General features: G+C 42.1%; 2 protein-coding genes across 2 annotated transcripts in view; both read left to right on the top strand.

Moving 5' to 3' along the window:
- The window catches only part of LOC115375905 (contactin-associated protein-like 4), a gene marked incomplete at its 5' end in the record, with an annotated part of 181,956 nt that overhangs the window by 140,857 nt on the left and 20,208 nt on the right, over positions 1-20,891 (top strand). The window contains 5 exons of the mRNA XM_030075499.1: positions 6,202-6,364; positions 9,052-9,179; positions 9,550-9,720; positions 12,527-12,745; positions 19,582-19,821. Of these exons, the coding sequence (XP_029931359.1) occupies positions 6,202-6,364; positions 9,052-9,179; positions 9,550-9,720; positions 12,527-12,745; positions 19,582-19,821 (921 nt within the window). The remainder of the gene's footprint in view (positions 1-6,201; positions 6,365-9,051; positions 9,180-9,549; positions 9,721-12,526; positions 12,746-19,581; positions 19,822-20,891) is intronic.
- On the top strand, positions 1,715-3,623 carry LOC115375910 (tripartite motif-containing protein 16-like). The gene has a single exon (XM_030075510.1). It carries the CDS (start codon positions 1,777-1,779, stop codon positions 3,445-3,447), a length of 1,671 nt encoding a protein of 556 aa, XP_029931370.1. The 5' UTR covers positions 1,715-1,776; the 3' UTR covers positions 3,448-3,623.

The raw sequence follows: 20,891 nt of genomic DNA, 5'->3' as shown, positions 1-20,891 counted from the left end.
AAATATAAAAAGTTCACGCTACAGTGATATTATATCATGAAAGTAGGGCATTTAAGTAGAAGCATACACTGGTGATTTCCTCATCTCAAACAATTTCTTGAAACAAAAGCCAACAACAGTGGTGGATATACCACAACAAAAAATGTCAGTGTCAATAACTTGTCATGTGCCCTTGAGCATCAATTACAGCTTGACAACGACGTCTCATGCTGTTCACAAGTCGACTTATTGTCTGCTGAGGCATGGCATCCCACTCTTCTTGAAGGGCGGCCCTCAGGACATTGAGGTTCTGGGGTACAGAGCTCCAAGCCTCTACACGGCGACTCAGCTGATCCCATAGGTTTTCTATGGGATTCAGGTCTGAGAAAGTGCAGGCCACTCCATTTGAGGTACCCCAGTCTCCAGCAGCCATTCCCTAATGATACGACCTCGATGAGCTGGAGCATCGAACACTTGATGTGAATTTTGCCGTTAAACTCCTTGTTAGAGAACAGCAACTTGTGCAAAAAGTACTGAAACACTGAACAGTTGGACATGTGCATTCAAAAGTTTACAGAAGGTCACATTAAGTTCACCTGTAAAGGTTATAATGCATTTTAGGTTCATCCTGAAATTTCACCCGAAAGCCGAATATCCCTAACTTTTTGTGAGTAGTGTATATACACATTTTCCCTCACATTAGCATATACACACCACCTGCTTTTTGTTATTATGTGAAGCTTGTTGTTTGTTTCTGCTGTCATGGTTTGTGGCAGTAAAAGCAGAGAGAGCACAACTTCACCAAATATTGAACTCAACACTTTTAACTGTCAGTTTTATTGATCACTAAGATCGCAATGACTTGGAATGAATTTGGTTTGATGTTTAAAAAAAAAGTAGCTTTGATGTAGTTGAGCTACATTTTGTCATTTTATTGTAGCTCAGCTTGCTACATTTCTCTGGTGGGAGCTTCAGTGTAGTGAAGCTTCATTTAATGTTCAGTAACTGACAGCTTAGCTCACTACATTTTCCAAGTAGCTTCCCAACACTGAGTATATATGTGACACTGTTGTACTTTGGGAAAACAAATGTTTTTTCTAACTTTGAAGCTTTTTATGAGGCAATTTTAGGGGGAAGTTGGAGCTTAAGGGGTTAAAGGAGTTTTGTTTCACTTCCATAATTCTCTTTATGTCACTTCTAGATTGTTTTCCAGTGCTTTCAGTGCCTGAAAAAATATTTTCTGTTTTTCTTGTTTTGCAGAGTAAATACTGAGCAGTAAACCTGATCTATATTTTTCAGACTGTATCTGTTGGATCTGTTGTGTTGACTGAGCTGACTGAGTTGTTGCTGACTGGAGGGTCATAATATAACTGGAGATAATATTAGCTATTGGTTGAAGATGAAAATGAGACTTAGTCACACTGAGCCCAAATCTAACAGTTTAATTATTTTTGTCATGAACTTTACTTCATGTTGTAAATAAGAGCTAAACACACACTGCCTCTTTAAGACCGCTCCTCTCCCTGAAGTGAAGCAGCAGCTGAACCCCTCCCACCTCTTCCTGATCTCAAACATTACGAGTTATATTCTGCCCAGATATTTCCTGCTTCTCAGATCTGACAGTTTAAAGACAAGTGGAAACAACACAGTGTGAAGAACAAGAGCCGACAAGCACGTTTACAGCAGATAAGCCAATGACTGTGAGGAAAAGCTGATGTTTGCTTTGGATCGGAGCACAACTCTTATCTGTTGATAGAAAGTGAAACTATCAGACGTTCACTGTGACTGAGAGGGGAAATGGCACAGCGAGGAATTCAGCCAGCCTCGGCAAAGTTTTGCTGTTCCATCTGTCTGGATCTGCTGAAGGATCCGGTGACTATTCCCTGTGGACACAGCTACTGCATGAGCTGTATTAAAGAGTGCTGGGATGGAGAGGAGCACAAGGAAATCTACAGCTGCCCGCAGTGCAGACAAACCTTCACACCAAGGCCTGTCCTGGTGAAAAACACCATAATAGTAGAGTTACTGGAGGAAATGAAGAAGATGGGACTCCAAGCTGCTCCTCCTGATCTCTGCTATGCTGGACCTGGAGATGTGGCCTGTGATTTCTGCTCTGGGAGGAAACTGAAAGCCCTCAAGTCCTGTCTGGTGTGTCTGGCCTCTTACTGTGAGCAGCACCTCCAGCCCCACTATGATATCGCTCCATTAAAGAAACACAAGCTGGTCGAAGCCACCGTGAAGCTTCAGGAGAACATCTGCTCTAATCATGATGAGGTGATGAAGATTTTCTGCCGTACTGATCAGCAGTGTATCTGTTATCTCTGCTCCATGGATGAACATAAAGGCCACCACACAGTCTCAGCTGCAACAGAATGGAAAGAGAGGCAGAAAGAGCTCAGGGTGAGTCAGCAAAAACTCCAGCAGAGAATCCAGGACACAGAGAAAGACGTGAAGGTGCTTCAACAGGAGGTGGAGGAGATCAATCGCTCTGCTGATAAAGCAGTGGAGGACAGTGAGGAGATCTTCACTGAGCTGATCACTTTGATGGAGAAAAGAAGGTCTGATGTGAAGCAGCAGATCAGATCCCAGCAGGAAGAGGAAGTGAGTCGGGCTGAAGAAGTTCAGGAGAAGCTGAAGCAGGAGATCGCTGATCTGAGGAGGAAAGATGCTGAGCTGGAGCAGCTCTCACACACAGAGGATCACATCCATTTTCTACAGAATTACCCCTCGCTCTCATGTCTCAGTGAATCTACAGACTCACCCAGCACCAACATCCGTCCTCTGAGCTACTTTGAGGATGTGACTGCAGCTGTGTCAGAGCTGAGAGAGAAACTACAGGACCTTCTTAGTGAGGAATGGTCCAAGATCTCACTGACAGTGACTGGAGTGGATGTTTTACTGTCACAACCAAAGCCCAAGACCAGAGATGAATTCTTACAATATTCATGTCACATCACACTGGATCCAAACACAGAAAACACATGGCTGTCATTATCTGAGGAGAACAGAAAAGCAACATTAAAGGGAAAACCACAGTCATATCCCAGTCACCCAGACAGATTTACTGCAGTGTTTCAGGTCCTGAGTAGAGAGAGTCTGACTGGACGTTGCTACTGGGAGGTGGAGTGGAAGGGGAGAGTTCATATAGCAGTCTCATATAAGGATATCAGCAGAACAGGGACCAGGGATGCATGTGGATTTGGATGCAATGATAAATCTTGGGCATTGTTTTGTTCCAACATGAACTGTCACTTCAAACACAACAATATCGAAACTGAAACCCCGCTCCCTGTGTCCTCCAGAGTGGGAGTGTACCTGGATCACAGAGCAGGTATTCTGTCCTTCTACAGCGTCTCTGAAACCATGACTCTCCTCCACAGAGTCCAGACCACATTCACTCAGCCTCTCCATGCTGGAGTCTGGCTTTATGATACCAGAGACACTGCAGAGTTTTGTGAGCTCAAGTAGACAGGAGTGATTAAAGCAGTTTTGTGTGAGATTCTGTCGTCTATTTCTAGAACATCTGTGTTGGTAAGCGCTTGTTTCTGTTGTGTTTCTGCACTGCACTGGCCACAGATCACCTGTCACTCAAACTGTGTGGGCGGGACTATGATTCTCTTTCTAGGTCTGCAGTGCAACAGCATCAGTTGAAATACAAAAGATGTGTCTTTTTTTCCCTCAAGAACTATACATATATGTCTTAATTTTAAAATGATTGTTCTGTAAAATATTTTGTTGTATTGTTATTTTGCTGCTAAATGCTCATTGCTGTGGTTTCTCAGTCCTGCACTTCCCAGACGTCACCTGTGGCAGATTTTGTTCTTTGTCTGTTCAGCCGTGGTGGATATAGGTTGAACTCAATCAGTCGACAGTAGAGAGAAGCCAAATGAACTGCACTTCACAGGGAAATGTAAAAAAATGTCATTGATTAAACTGTTGAAGGCTCTTTATGATTCTTAACTTCACTCAATATTTACTGTAACATGTTTTTGCTCTTCCTGTTATCCTGCTTAATGGAGTCAGAACTGTGTTTGCACTCGTCCTTCTTTGTAGCTGAATAGCTGTTTGTTGATTTGGTTTCCAGTACTTTGTAACTATGATGTTTTTTTTGTTTTGTTTTGTTTTTTTTTTTTTTTTAAATGCACTGCAAATGAAATGATTCTTCTTCTTGTCAGTGGGAAATGATTCATGTGTTCCTCCACAGTGTTGACATGCTGGTTTAACAGGTCGAGTGTGAGAATCATGTGACTGCTGAGATAGAAATGTCTGTTATGAGATTTTAGTGATTATGTGTCAACAAAGTGAATGTTTCTGAAAATGAATAAAAAATATGTCCAAGAATCAACAGTGTTTCTTCTGTTCTCATTCCAGAAAGTCTATCAACCCAGCTGAAGAGAATCTGACAATAACAGGACAGTATGTCTTGACTGATTCACCTGCTAAAACACAAAGAAGTGCTGTAATGCCCTCTAAGCACAGTAGAAAAGAAAAAGTGACAGGAGGGAGAAATACCTGCATTCAAAAGTAATTTATGACATTTTACTGTGTCTGGGATGAAATGAAACCAGCTTTGATGGACACTTTTAGCTCAGAACTGAACTGCATTTTCTTCACCTGGGATTGTGGATGCCATTCCCATTTTTCTTCTGTTATGAAACCAGAATTTTGGGGGATTGAAGAAATTTAAGGGCCAAGAAATTTAAGGGCCAATTTGAAATCCAGTGTGTTGCTATGACAGGACACGGTGTTGTGTTGGTGCTCAAACTGATGAATGATTTCATTTCACATATAAAATACATTACAGGCCTTCAGATCACACAAAGTGCCATGAAACATACAGTCTTATACAATCTTACAATACAGTCTGAGATACACATGCATATTTTCATTTAATCTGTTTGTCCATGTTTAGATAATATTTTTTAAAAGATCATCTTTTTCCATCATCATACACACAAAACTATCAACGGTGTGGTAAAAGTTAACAGAGTGGAAACAAATGAGCAGCAGTTCAGACCCTGCAGGTCCAACGCACATATCTGGGGTCGGTGAATTAATCCTAATAAAATTATTTCCATCTCAGCTGTTTAATGTAATACATAATCTGTTCAATATAGGAAGAAAAAAAGCTAAATAGGTGTATCCTAAATTTTTGACTGCGCTCATTTCATTTTCCCTCTATTGTATGTAATAATGGTCACTTGTCAAAAGAGCTGTCTTTTTGAATCCCTGTTGAAACTTGAGCCAAAATCAGGGCACTGTCCAGTTGAAGCCTGCTAGTCCAAAGTCTCAGAGTTGGTTTAAAATACAACATGAAGACTCTGGCAGGTGGTGTGAAACACAGAGTGGAGAGACTGGACAACCAAAGTGGTCGGAGCAGTCCGAGCCACAGTGTCCTGTTAATATTTGCTGAGTGATTGCCAGACTAAAAACTAGGAACACCGAGGGATTAGGAACATAGAGGGATTTCAGCGGATGGATAGGAAGAGGGAGAAGTGGATAAAGAAACAGATCATTATTAGCTCAATCTGTCATCTGGAAAAATGAAAAAGTGCTGGCCCAAACACAGCTGCTTTCTCTCTCACATTGTTGTTGGAAGACATTTTTATCACATGGCACAAAAAGATTGTGTTCCCTGTCACTGTAAGGAGTTAGAAACATATCTGGCCCCCTCTTTCAGGGGAAGTAAGGAGGCACTGACTCGACAAAAATGCAGTTTGTTAATTTGTTTTTAAGTATTATCCTTGAACTGAAAAAGATCAATTCTGTCAAACCGTCTCTGTTTGCTGCCATAATAAATATGATAAGAACGCTGTGCGGGCCTGCTGTAAGTTTTGGGATTTAAATCCATCTCAGGAAGCATCGAAAGAGGTGAATGTTCATGCTCCCTTGAAAGAAAAGAGACAAGCCAATAAAAACATGAACAATCAAATAAAGAGGCAAACAAATTCATAAATGAATGCATAAATATTAAAATAAAATAAAATAAAATAAATGAATGAATAAAATAAAATAAAATAAAAAAAAATAATTAATACACAAAACATAATTAAATTAAATTAAATTAAATTAAATTAAATTAAATTAAATTAAATTAAATTAAATTTTAAAAAATCCTCCCAAATCCGTTTAAGTCAGATTAAGGAGTACTGTTTGTGTTTGTTCCTCTGTGTGTGTGTGTGTGTGTGTGTGTGTGTGTGTGTGTGTGTGTGTGTATTTCAGAAGGCTCTCCGTTCAGCTGGTGGCTGGGTGGTCCAGGTCCGGGGCGTCTCCAGACTTACTGGGGCGGAGCGCAGCCGGGCAGCCAGCAGTGTGCCTGCGGCCTGCAGGGCACCTGTGTGGACCCACAACACTACTGCAACTGTGACGCCGACCGCATGGAGTGGTACTGAACTTTATTAACCCTGACAAGTGCTCATCATCATCAGCACCAATTAAAGCCACAAGGAAACAGCTCTTCAATGGCGTCTCGCTTCAGTAATTAAATGTTAAAACAGGATGTTGGCGAGGGACCCAGAGCTGGCAGGGAAAATTAGACGGGCTCGTCTAGAAGAAACTAAGAGATATCCAGTTCAATGAGGAGGGACCAGTTTGAGTGAAGAAAAACAAGAGAGACTTTGCTGAATGGGGTGCGCCAGAGCAGAAGTGACAACACAAACAAAAAAGAAAGAGTCATATTTATTAAGAGGGACAACATGGCCAGTGGGGAACCAGATATTCTGATTGGTTCTCTGGTTGATTGACACATGAGCTGATAGGTAGCCTTACAAAGTAACCTGAGAGGGAATTGAAAATACAAATGAGTTGACTCTGATAGGCAGCAAATGCTTCTAATAGGCTGAAATGGAAGAAGGAAAGGGGATAAAGACGGTGCAGGTAGTCTCCCTGATTGAAAAAGCAAGCCACTGTCCAAATCCTGTGTGCAAAAAACCTCAGCTCTCACAAACACTGCATTTACATGCAAAAAATATTCAGGCTTTCGCGTTTATTCTGAATAATACAGTATTCCTAATAAGCTGTATACATGGCTAGTGATGATGTCCAAAAATATTCTTGTTTACACGCAGCCGTGCAAACCCCGACTTGTTCGACCGTGGAAACACAGCCTCCCTCTTTCATTCATTATTGAAAAGGTCGGCGTTGTGATATTTGCTCATATCCAAAAACCTGTTGATTACCAAGTCTTCCAAAATGTTCAAAAACAGGTGTGTTTGTAGGTGTGTGGCAAACTGCCATATCGAGACACATATATATGTATACTGTACATGGCCAGAGAATGCTCCTAAAATCTGAATAAAATCGGTTTATCCCACGTCTTAATCGGAATTTGCTACATTTACAAAAAAGCCTGATTCAGACTACGCTGTGAACATGGCCCATATCAAATTATGAAGATCGTCATATTCAGAATAATAGTGGAAAAGTAGCATGCATGTAAACGTACTGATTGTGTTGATTCTCCACCAAAGAGGGAACTATTTCCTGCTGAAGAACACCTGCAAAGTGCATCTATCAACTGGCAGTTTGCACTTGTAAGGGACGATCAATAGGGATTTAAAAAAAAAATAAAAAAAATTGTAGTGTTTCTTGGAAGTATTGCATGAAAATTGACCACAAACACAGCTACAAATCTTAAAATGTCATATCTCCAGTTATGGTGGATTCACTGTGGACTTTTCTTCCAAAACCACCAGCTAACCAGTAATGACATACACACTTTCCTACTCTATAATACTGGGTGACTGGACACAGCAGCAATAAACGTCTCAGCAAATGTCAGGCGAATGTAGCTTTGTGATATTTTGTGAAAGAATGTAATTAATACGGCCGGGCCACAACTTCTAATATATGGATATGTAACATGACTGCATGCTTTCTACCAGCATCTACACTTTATCAGCTGGGCAGAAATATTTCAGAAATATTTCAAAAATCAAACCTGCCTCGCCTCACTTCCTTCCTCCTATCACGTCTCAGTCCAAAAGTGCATGACTCTGTTTTTACTGGAGCTTCTCAATATTTCACCAGGTGCTGTGTACTCGCTTCCGGTCCTCGGTATATTCTTATCCCTTTAACAACAAGGCTGATGGGCAGATTATTTGGAGGATGAAGCTGAACATGGGTGTCAGTGGACAGCGGTGCTCACTCGGCTGCCTTGTTAGGCTCTTTTGGAAATAGCTGTGGCAGAAATCGACACAAACAGAGTGCACAGTGTCAGGGTGGCTGTCAGGAGGTCCTCCAATAAATAACTGCAAAAAAAAAAAAAAAAAAAAAAAAAGAAGCACAGGCCGTGTCAGCGTATTTCAGTCCACGTCACTGTGAAAAACAAGAAATCCATGCAAACAAATGAGCGCAGTCTGAGGTTTGAGGTTGGATTATTTAGCAATTTTTCAATCCAATTTAAAGTGAATATTTCCATGGGCATGATTTTTTTTTCTTTTTACTGAAGGCAATATCATTGTTTTGTTTATGTCCAGTAATCTTCCTCTTTCTGTCCTCCATCATCTTCCTCTTCATCCCCTTTACCTGCCTCCTCTTCTGCTCTGCTCCGCCTCCTTCATGTTTTCCTCCCACTTGTTCTTCTTCTGCTCATGCTTTTTCTTCTTTTCTCTTCATCATCTTCCTCTTCTCCATGCTCCTTCTCCTCCGCCTTTTCATCATCTTCTTCTTCTTCTTCCTCTTCTTCTTCTTCTTCTTCTTCTTCTCCTCCTCCTCCTCTTCTGCTTCCTCGTCTCCTTTTCATCATCATGTTTACAACTTCTTCTTCCTCTACTTTTTCATCATTATCATCATCATCATCATCATCATCATCATCATCATCATCAAATTGTCTTCTTCTTCTGTCTCTCCCTTTTCCTTCCTCTTCTTCTTCTCCTCCTTTATCATCATCATCATCATCTTTGTCTTCTTTTTCTCTTGCTGCTGTCTCCTCTTTTTCTTCATCTCCTGCTGCTGTCACATCTTCTTCATCATCATCACCTCCTTCTTCTTCTGTCTCATCATCTTCTTCTGTCTCTTCTTCTTCTTCTGTCTCTTCTTCTTCTTCCTCTTCCTCTTCTTCCTCTCCCACAGGGCTAATGACTCAGGTCTGCTCACCCATAAGGAGACCCTTCCGGTCAGGTCTCTGGTGCTTGGTGACATCCAGAGGCCGGGCTCAGAGGCCGCCTACAGGGTGGGACCCCTCCGTTGTCATGGAGACAGTAAGTCCAGTTCAGAGCCCCGGTTACCAGGTTACACTTGATGCTGATTACGGAATAACTGTGGTCAAAATATTATGCCTTTTATGTGTTTGACTTTGACATTTTCTTTTGATAAACAACAATATATTACAAAGCAAATCAAAGTAACATTATAATTTGTCCTAATCTGAATTATTCACCATTACAGCCCTTTAGTTAGCTGTGTAATTCAGTAAATAAATACTCAGCATGATAAGTCAACATAAGTGTCAGGGCATAACTGGAATTACACCTTTGTTGTCAGCTAATTAGCTGATCGGTTGGCTCATTTGTTTGCTACGTGACTTACATTTAAAGATCCTCACGCTGAGTTTCCACTTTTTTTCCCAAGAGAATTTCTGGAACGCTGCGTTTTTCGACAAGGAGACGTCGTACCTCCACTTCCCCACCTTCCACGGGGAGCTGAGCGCAGATATCTCCTTCCTGTTTAAAACCACCGCCTCCTCCGGCGTGTTCCTGGAAAACCTCGGCATCAAAGACTTCATCCGCATCGAACTGAGCTGTAAGTAAAACATGGAGGTTAAGGATTTAATCCAGATCGAACGCTGCTGTGTGGGGGGTTAAAGACTTAATCTGGATTGAGCTCAGCAGTCAGCAAAACCTGGAGGTTAAATATTTACTGTGGGCTGAACCCGGGGGAAATTGGCTACTGTTTCCCACATCAAACACAAAATATATAGATGCTGAGATGCCACTTTATACACATCGATGGAAATGTTAGGATCTATGTGTCTGAACAAAGCTGGAGACTACAGATTTATTGAACTCTAACTCTAACCACTGACCCAAGCCTCAGGTGAGGATTTGATTTGAATTTTGTGCCTCCTCAGGGTCAGTTCACGTTCAGTTTGTCCCACTATAGTTTGTTTTAATGTCTTTTCTGCTCTTGTATACAGGCATCACACTGTACAGGGGAGCAGCATAGTGCTGTTTTCCCCAACCAGTCCACTCCCACTCCTCCATTGTTTCTGTTTTTTTTATGATTTTGCGTATTTTAGTTTTTATTGATGCGGTGGTTTGTGTGGAGTCGGCGTTTTCTGCTGCTTCCGGCTGTGTGCACGGTCGTTTTCTGCTCAAAAAAAAAAAAAAACACACCACATTTTTCACACTCGGACTGCACTGGAATATGTTTACGGTTATAGGCTCCCACAAATCAAATGTACGGTGGCCCACAGGGGTCAGTTAGCAGTCGCAGTCGTGTGAATATTTGACAACACAACAAACACAATGTGAACAAGGTGCAGTAAAGGGTACTTGTAATTTATGGTTGTTGTTTTTGTTTTTTGTTTTGTTTTTGCGCCCTCCGTTTTACTTTCTAAGGCATTTTATCATTTTTGCACTGAACTCCAGTCAAATTCTGTCCCTGGTATGAGGAGCCCTAGTAAATACAGTATAACACTGTGATAACTGAGAGTGTACTATTAAGTTTAGGGGCCGTGTAAGAGATCTATATTTATGTGCAGCCATTTAAAACAGAGCAGTAAAAGGGCATGCTTGAGTTTATGGGTGTGCCAGTAATGTGGAGAGGCATGGGTCGAACATGTATGGGCGCTCATGGTGTGTGTGTGTGTGTGTGTGTGAGTGTCATTTACAAACTCTTCTATATGCTTTGACTCAGTCTTGAAACTCATCGATTGCTACCTTTTTGAAGCTCTTTCATCCCACTTTACCAGTTTGGTTTGGTTTTCGTAACGGTTTGTGTTTGTGTTGCAATATTTTGGTATAACATTTTCTTCGAGATGGTGTTTTAGGGCACACACACACACACACACTCACACACATATCTACACATGAACACACATTCAGAGTATCCAATACAGAGGCACGGCGGCCCGCTCTCCTCGGGGGAAATCATTGTCAGTGTGGTTGTTGCAGCTCCGGCGTGGTGCAGAATACTGCTGTTCTGATGTCAGCTCTGCAGGCTCTGCTCGCTCTGCACGGGCATCACAGGGCCTGAGAACAGTTTCCAAATGAGGTTAGGATTCTGGGATATTGTTTCATCTGGCTCTGTCCTCCCTGTGGTGATACATCCTCACAGTGCAGCGCCGCAACATGAAGGGTGAGGGCTTGTTGGAGGGACGTCGACTCTAAATCTTCCTCTGTTTGGTGCGGTGAGCATCGGGGAGAAAGCTGCGGGATGAGCCGACAGCCTGAGAGGGGAACAAACACAGAAACTGTCCCCTCCATACACAGTCATGGCAGTTCTTTGGAGGATTGCTGGACCTGTGGGATGATTCGCAGTGAGGATCCGCAGTGACAACCGGATGAGGCAACATTTTCTGTAAAAATACATCCATCTTATCAGCACCACAAAAAAAATCCATCTTAACAAGCCATTTAGTCTGATATTCAGTGTAAAAGAGAGAAACAATCTGCCAACGGGAGATCATCCCACTTTCTTCCAGCGCTTATCAACTTTTTTCAAGAGTTGCATCAAGTTATTGTCTTGTTACAAAAAGCTATTTACACACAATAGATTTTTTAATAAACAGTCATTACTGATGTTGAAGCAGGTAGAGGCAAATAACAGAACAGCAGTCTATTAGGTTCAGAAAGCTGAGTTGCATCCCTTTGCTATAGCACCTTTAAATCCATGAAAAGACTATTTCACAATACTCCAACATCCAAAATCTCAGATTGAGTCATATAATGATATTTACATAATATCAGTAAATCACCTCGCTCTAGTCTCTTGTCCATTTGGTGTCTTTCCATTACACACTAACCAGGTTGGGAAATATGAGTATGCATATGTTTATTTCATTCACACTTAAGACTATCTGGGTTTTGTTATTCAGACCATTTCCAACCAATTATCTCTCACTGCTGTTTGGAGCCGCCGACATGTGAAGTTTCCTTGTGCGTCTTTTAATTTTACACCGTGGCGACACAAGTGATACCTCCTTCTCTGTGTGAGCTGAGATTTTCTCAAATACCAAATAAAGACTCACCTGGATTTTATCTCATTAACTGTGGCTCTGTGAAAAAAAAAAAAAGATCTTCTACAATGTTTGAGATAGTTCAGTTAAGGTTTGTTATTTTCAGAATATTTAATCAGATTCCTGGGCAATGAGGAACTCGTGAATGACTTTTAGACCATAAATTATCACGGTGTCCTCAGGCAACAGATTGATTTCACCGCGTTGTGGTATGTTTCTTAATAAGCCGGTTATTATTTGTGAAATAAAAAAGTGTCTAAAACATTGTGCTGGTATGACAGTCACATACGCATGTAACTGACACATTTGAGTAATTCTGTTTTATTCCTCATCCCTCCATCCCTTTTCTTCCTCTCCATCAACCTCCAGCCTCCACTGAGGTGGTCTTCTCCTTCGATGTGGGTAATGGGCCTCTGGAAGTTCGCGTGGAGTCTGGCGCCCCGCTGAACGACAACCGGTGGCACAGAGTCCGAGCCGAGCGCAACGTCAGGGAGGCGTCGCTTCGCCTGGATGAACTTCCTGCCGCCACACAGGAGGCTCCTGCTGACGGACACTTCCACCTGCAGCTCAACAGCCAGCTCTTCATAGGTGGGGAGCATCTGTGTGTGTGTGTGTGTGTGTGTGTGTGTACTGGGGCCAAGGAGATACAGCACTTAGTACACTCATTTTTAATTCACATTTTCATGCCAAGCCTCTGCAAGTGTTGAAAGTTCATGTCTCAGTGATTTTGTACTTCCATACTTCTGAGGGCCAAATGTCCTCACATAGAAAGAAAAAAGAGGAGAATCTTTTGCCGTTGCCTTTCCTGACTCTTTTAAGGTAGTGTTTTAGGATTTTTGTTTGGATATAAAGTAAAAACTAGAGTCAGGATTAGGTTTAAATTAGGGGTGGGATTAACAGATGGTATATAACGAGTCTTAAAAGAAAATTCCAGCCTAAAACTCATGAACACTGTTTTCAAAGCAGGGCTCGGTGATTTACATTGCTTGTCTGTTGCCATTTTGTTTGGTGGTTTGACTTTTGTTATTGCACAGTGAACTAGTAAGCTGTCATGTTTCAGTACCAACACCTAAAAAGGAATCAGAAAGCTCTTATTTGTGGACTTAGTGATTTGCAACGATGTTAAACAATGTTCCCTCTCGCATTAAGCTCTACTGTAGCTGCAGCTGCTCTATGTGCACTGCATATGGTGAATTTATGGAAAAACAAAATAACAGCCTAAAACAACAAAACGGAAGCAGAAACGCAGTGTAATTCACCAATTACTGCTTTTGAACAGTGTTAAGGCTGGAATTTTCCTTTAAAAGACCCGTTTCACTGATTTCCAACCTTTTCTCTCTGTAAATCGTAATATGATATGCTGATACACACTAATACGCTTTGTGAGCATGCTGTTTATCCCCTGGGCAGGCTCTCTTTACCACCCAGATCTTACATCTGACAATGCAGACACAAGAAAGTCTGCAGTTTTAGTTTTCCTTGTTTCAAAGTCTCACAGTTTAGGTTTTAGGTCTTAGGGCTAAAATGAGTCTTTATCGATGCTGCTCAGTGTGTGCTTTCATCGTTAGGTTTAGGATTTGTGGGGATGAAGTATAAAGTATACCGGTAGGTTTAAAATTGGTGACGTGGTCGTTCAGGATTAGGCGTTGAAGCTCCCCAGCCTCCTCCTGCCCTGTTTCTTATTAATGAAATATACTTGGAGTGGCTTTCTCTTGCCTCTTTCATTATGCATATTCCATGTGTCAACAACGTGTGTGTGCTTGTTTCTGCCGTGTTACTCCCGTGGGGTTTGATTGTGTTTCCAGCTGAATTTTTAGAATGCTGTTTGGATTCATACTAGAGTGTGAATACCCGAACCTGAACCCGGCCCCTCCAGCCACTTTCGGACAAAAATGTAGAAATTATATTCAGGTTCGGGTCGAGTTCAGTCACGTCGGTGTTATTTTTGTGAAAAATTATGGACCTGCTGTCTGCTCTGGGCAAGTTTACGTGACGACCCTGAAAGCAACTTGTAGGCTATTTCAGGCGGTAAATGTAACTTCGGGCTTAGTTACTGTGCTCCTGTCTCGGGTCGGGTTCGGACAAAAATATGCGGCCCGATCTGCACTCTAATTCATACATACTGCCAAACAAAACTGCATCGCTATAAGCATAAAGATAGTTTTAACTTAATGAGAGGAAGTATTATCGTTTCTCAGGCCAGATGTGTGACTCCTGCAATTTCCAAATGCTTCCAGCTCACCGTCCCTTGATATTTCCCCACACCCGTATCTGCTTTGTAGTTAAATAAATAAGTCCAGTTAACCTCAAATACAGAATTTATGTCTGACAGTATCTTGTTTGACCAATTTTGTTGGTGATACATCCGTTTCATCACAATTTGGGACATTACTAATTATAAATTAGCCTTGCAGAGCTAGTAGTACAATAGTGCTGCCTTGGTTTTGTTTCTGAGGGGAACACATTTTTATGAACACTGTGTTGTGACAGCTTCAGGTTTTCTCTCAGAGGCTGCAGTGCAGTCTCTCTCTTTGGAGTCCTTCTCTCTCCTTCTCTCCCTCTCATACACAAATACATACATTCACATTTTTACATACATCCATTCTCCAGAGCAGCAGTGGCTCAATGTTTCTGTCCCTCCACAAAATGAAAGCTTTACATTGCAAAACTCTGCTTCTCACTGCAGTTCACATCAGACGCTATCATCCGAAACATTGCACTGTACAGGGTTACTTGTCTTTATTGAGCACTTCACTTTATCTACATTGGAGCTGATGGAGTATATTACCCATAAACCTGGAGGCAGTAAATACCTTTGTGTCATTTAAAGGTCAAAGGGCATGAATGGGCTTTAGGTTTCATGTTAAAAGGCTACACAGTTCATCACTGTGCAGTAATCATAGGACAGGAGGTAAAGTGAAACTGGACATTGTGCTGTTTCACATACTGAGCTGTTACCGACTAATTCCCAGCTGCCACTGAGCTGTATAAAGAGAGGCTGAGTCGACACATTTATTCTATAGGGTGTCTAATGCTGTTCCTCTTCCTCCATACACTCCTGATAGACTTGAAGTGAATCCCCAGACAAAGGGAGGCTAGGTAATCTGAACGAGGCTGTTCAGCCCAGCAGCTGATCCTCCACACCTCTGGGACTGAATCCTTGGATAAAGGAGGGAAATATTCCTTTGTTTTTTCATGTGCTGAGCCGCCGTTGGCTCGGTGCCAGCGGCTGCTCAGCTGTATTGGACGTGGAGCTGCTGAGTCGATGGTTTCTAACACTGAACAATAATCACACTCAATAAATAACCATGCTTCAGAGAGCAGCACTAGCATGGAGCATGCAGTGTACTTGGTGTGTGTGTGACATGTTGAAATAATCTGTGAACAAACCTGACCCTGTAAAACCTAGAACTTATTCATTAGTTTCCTCAGCTATGCATGAGCTCGTTAAGAAGCTCTGCAATTCGGACAAACTCCATCAATACTACTGACCTGTTTCGGGTCAGTTCTGCAGACTTCCCTGATTCTCTGGTTATACTTCTCACTTCGCTTTTTATTCTCTGTAGGAGAGTAGAAAAACATAAATCCATCCTTTATAATCAGACTTTATCATTCTGCAAATATTATGGGTGTCACTTCATATCAGCAAACACACATTCTGGAGGGAAAATAAACCACCAAACACTGATGAGACTGGACGGAGGCGGCGGCAGGGTAATAGAGTTGAATATTGATCGGCTGGATGCGTTGAGCCAGAAATCCACTCTGAATAGCTGGCAGGTCATGACCATCAGCCTAAACACGTATATGTTTACCTCAGGCTCATCAGTGCACTGGTATAATGCTGATGGATTTATGTGTTTCTGAGTTGGCGACGAATACAGGAAGATATTTGACTTGACCGTCTTTATTTGATGTGCTGGGGGTGTTTAGTCGTCCCGTCCACTTATTTTTTGCGGAGGGGTGACCTGGGCGGCAGGGTGGTCTAGTCCTGGCTGTAAAAAGCATATGGAAATTACAGGCTTGGTCTTGGAAACAGCCGATGTGTCTGTTAACAGCAATATGCTCGGGTAAAGTGTCCTTGAGACTGAACCATCCCCCAGCTAAATGCCTGATAGTAGTGGCTTGCATCTAATTGTGTATATGCACCGATAAGCTATAATATTTGCTCAGCTTCTGTGCAATCATAGGACACATTATTACAACACATACTTTCTTACTCGGCACTGAATATTTATGAGCCATAATTCTGCCTTTTACAAATTTATAATGCAAAATATCCCGTTATTTGGATTCATAAAGTATATTACCATGAACAGTGTATTTATGAGACTTGCACAAATTTATAAACCAATGCGCTCTATTGCTTGAATTAATAAACCACAGTGTTGGTCTGTAGGAATCCATAAACCGTAATTCCATGTATAGTGTATTAATGAGCCTTGCCGTGTATGGATTTATAAACAATGAAATCCATTGTTTTGATTAATAAGCCATATTATTGCCTTGCATGGATTTATAAGCCATGGCATTGTTCAAGTTGCAGCTCCTTCATTGCCATTTATGGGTGTTAAATGTCCATACGCAGCAATTTGGAGAGAGAGATTTTTGCATTCACTGCAGGTTTTATTCATAACCTGTTGTAGTGTGTTTGGAGAGATAAGTTTTAGCTTATCGGTGCTGAATTGGCATCAGTGTTGACTAATGTGCACATTTGTTTTCTGCTCTTGTTCTGCGTGTGGTGCCGTCTAACGCTTAATAACCATGTAGGTTAACTGATTCTCACTGTGTGCGTCCTCGCTTTGAAGGTTCCTTTGATCTCCACATCACTAATTCCTCAAATCACAGTGGAATCAGCATCAGATCATCCAGGCATACAGTATATAATGTAAGCAGCATCCTGACAAGCCAGATTAAGCTACAGATACTGTATGTGTCCTGTTTATGGCCTCAGTAAACATATGGTGATGCGGTGATGGGTTTTGTAGCACCACATGGTACGTACACCGCCTTTGATGACTGCTTTGATCTCCACAACACAAATCTCTGCTGTAGCTTTTGTTGCACAGATGGCCCCATATATTTTTTTTATTTGTTTTCTCACACAATATCCTCATCTCATGTTTACAGACAGTAATCCTCTTGTTAGAGCTGAGTTTGTATTGTGATATATGTGGATAAACTTCACATTTTTCCGCTGGCAACTTCTGAATTTGTTCGCCCCTCTTATTTTTTATTTTCTTCATATGCCATCTCTCTATTTTGAGTCACACATATTGCCTTTGATGATTGCTTTTATCTCCACTTCGCTAAACTTAAGTATTGTTTTCCGTGAACTTTCATGCTGTCACAAAAGAGCTTTATTAGACAGTACCCTGAAGTAATATTGAGAGACTGGAGTCATCAGAGCGGAGGTCGTTCTCTTGGATATGTGATTGAACTTTGCTGCCTTGGTCAGAATTGGAGTCAATCTGCATTTTGACCCTTTGATGTTTGCTTTGATCTCCACTTCAAAAATCCCTCTCAATTATGCTTCTCACGGTCATACAGTCGTACGGTCTCAGATGTGTTTTTTATCTCGTGCTGAGATACTAGCTGAAGTTGCACCGTTTGAAATTTGGTTTGAACTCTTAGTAATTTAAAATGATCCGATGATAGCTTCTCCGTTAGGTTTGTTCTCTCAAAGCCTTTTCCTGTCCATGTTTGTGTGGTTTTCATCAGAGGTGGCGTTCCTCAGGGATCTGTCTCAGGTCCCGTAAGGGGTCAATCCCACTCATGTTCTCACTCCTATTAATATCTACTGAAATATCACTAATATTCCAAGGGGAGTAATTTCTCATAAATTAAAGTCTAATAGTTTCTTCAACCTCAAAATTTTTCAGTTGAATTGAACTTTGAATTGAGCCTCTGTTTCCTTTCAGCATACTAAAATAATGTTCCTCAGCATGTCATTTAAAAAATATATCTGCACTATTGGTTCTTTTGTCTTTTCTAGGTAGTGGCTCAATAATTCATGTTGCTTGTATCACAGAGAGAGGGGACTGGAATTGAGCCTTAACCCGTTCTGTGATTTATTGGTGTGAGAATCTGCTGCTGCTGAACAATAGGAAGTTGTCAGGTTCAAACTCTGAGAGCAAAGTGTTGCCAAGACTGAACTCTGAGGAGAATGTGAATTTCGATCTGCAAACTCTGCAGAAATACGAAGTTGTCAGGCTTGTATTGCGTGTGTGGTGGGGTGTACATTTGCACATGTGAGTGTGTTGATGTGTTTCATTGCTTTTAGACAGTTATGGAAGCACGTCTGTCTTCCTGTTCCACTCAGACAGACGTATGGCAGGACAGAAAGATTAATTCAGCTGTATAGCCATCCCCCAGTTAGCCAGTCAGTAGCTAGAATGAAACATAACAGGCAGACAGACAGCTGATGAAAGTTATGTCCCCGAAAATATCTTCCACCAACAACTTCTTGCCTCGGTGCTGTTTCATCACCCTGTCATTTCATAAAATGAGCACTGACAATGTTGCTCCTCCCGGGCTGCAGAGGCGACATGTGGATCTGCTGTGGTGACAGGCAGAGAAATGAAAAACTTTGTGAGATAGAATAGCAGACAGACACACACAAATAGCAAGATGGGGGTGGGATAGAGAAGGCGAGAGTTGATGTAATGTCTGTGTTAGCTAAAGATACAGGGATATTTCCTACATCTTTTGTTTGGGAGCTGCAGCTTTGGACCTTACGCTCCTCATTGTAGTAACAATAATTGTAGTATGCAACTATAAGAAAGTAAGAATCTGCAACATGTTCATATAAATAAATGTCCGTATTGCTGTTCTCTATCACTGACAGATATAACACAATAGTGGGTCATGAAAGCTTTTACATTTGGCTTTCTACACTCGATGTCTGAATTTTGGCGTGCAGGAAGTGATGCATTTCATGTTTATTAACAGCATTTTTTGGGGGATAGAACAGAAGGTCAGGAACTGGGTAGTGAGCACGAGCAACACTGACCACTGTGGTTGAACAGACAGGAAAGAGCTCCACTTACAGAAACTCCATCATGTTTTAAAAAATCAAAAATATTAATAATTATAATACACGCAACCAGGGTCTGATTTATACCAGGAATGCCCAGTGAAAGCAATTAACCAGCTGAATTACCATTGAATTAGCACTTAAAATGTTTTAAAAAATGGTCTCCAGGATTACCATTTTGGATGTGCTATTGATTGTGATACCTTGGTATTATTACCATAAACACTGAAGAGTTGAAGATCCTTTTGCAACTGGAAATACACTGAATTATGGAAGCAATACACCACCAAACTGCCATTAACTAATGACTTTAGCAAACCGTCCATGAAATGCTTGAAATGTAAATATAATTTAAATGATGTTCTGATGTAATGTTTTTTGTTGTCAGGAGGCACGGCGTCCAGGCAGAAGGGCTTTCGGGGTTGTATTCGCTCTCTGCAGCTGAACGGCGTCACCCTGGACCTGGAGGAGCGGGCGAAGATCACACCCGGGGTTCGACCCGGCTGCCCGGGCCACTGTAGCAGCTACGGCTCGCTGTGCCAGAACCAGGGCCGCTGTGTGGAGAGAGCCAGCGGCTTCTACTGCGACTGCAGCCTGTCTGCCTACACTGGAGCCTTCTGCCACAGAGGTGCACACACACACACACACACACACACACACACACACACAGGTATAAACACACTGGAGCCTTTTACTCCAAGGTGTTGGTAATGTTTTCCTGCAGCTGGTGAATTTGTTCCAGTTTAACTCTTAACTTTCTTCACCACAACGGTCCAGTACGGTAGTGCCACAATCCACATGTGAATCATAAGTTTTATTTTGCCTTCACTTATGAACAAGACCCCGAGATAACTGAACCCCTCCACTTGAAGCAGTAACTTACTTCCAGCTCGGAGAGGGCAAACCACCTTCTTTCCAGAACCATGGCCTCGGACCAAGAGGTGCTGATCTGCAAACTGCTCCAGTGCATGTTGAAGGTTGCAGCCTGTTAATGCCAGCAGAACCACATCATCTGCAAAGAGCAGGGACGCAATACTGTGGCCACCAAAATGGGCACCCTCAACACCCCAACTGCTCCTGAGTCGCTCGAGGGTTTGCCAGAACCTCTTTGAGCCCAACCGAAAGTCCTTCTCCATGGCCTTCCCGAACTCCTCCCATACCCAAGTTTTTGCTTCATGACTGCTGTTGCTGCAGCCCTTTTGGCCTTCCTCTCAGCCGATTCCAGACTACCCTGTGATAGCCAAGCCCAGAAGACCTCGTTCTTCAGCCTGACAGCCTCTTTCACTGATGGTGTCCAGGCACCAACGACCGTGTGGCAGATAAAGAAGAGAAAATTTGAAAGACAGTGGATGGAAAAGTCTCTCCTGCCACAGGGGATCACAGCGTACTGCATCCAATTCGTACAAACAGAGCTGCACTGTATAAGAGTTTTATCGCCATGTGGAAATTCAGCAGTCTTTAAAAAGTTGGATCCACTTAAAGGTCTCTTTACGTTCCATAATGTATTTCCCTGCTCCTCAGACAACATGGTGTTGACTAATGATGCCACATGCCTTGGCCTCTCTGCAGGAGAGCTGTCTAACCGCGGTGCAACATGCTGCATTGTGTCACATCAGGCCTCGCCATCCGCCCCCCTCCTGCTTTGCATTTAGTACACTCATATATCTGCTCAGCCAAGGTTAAAGCTGTCTGGATGTT

The sequence above is a fragment of the Myripristis murdjan genome, chromosome 17, assembly GCF_902150065.1.
Source record: "Myripristis murdjan chromosome 17, fMyrMur1.1, whole genome shotgun sequence".
Lineage (NCBI taxonomy): Eukaryota > Metazoa > Chordata > Actinopteri > Holocentriformes > Holocentridae > Myripristis > Myripristis murdjan.
Note: the sequence above shows the minus strand (reverse complement) of the source record. Positions and strands in the feature narration are given on the sequence as shown.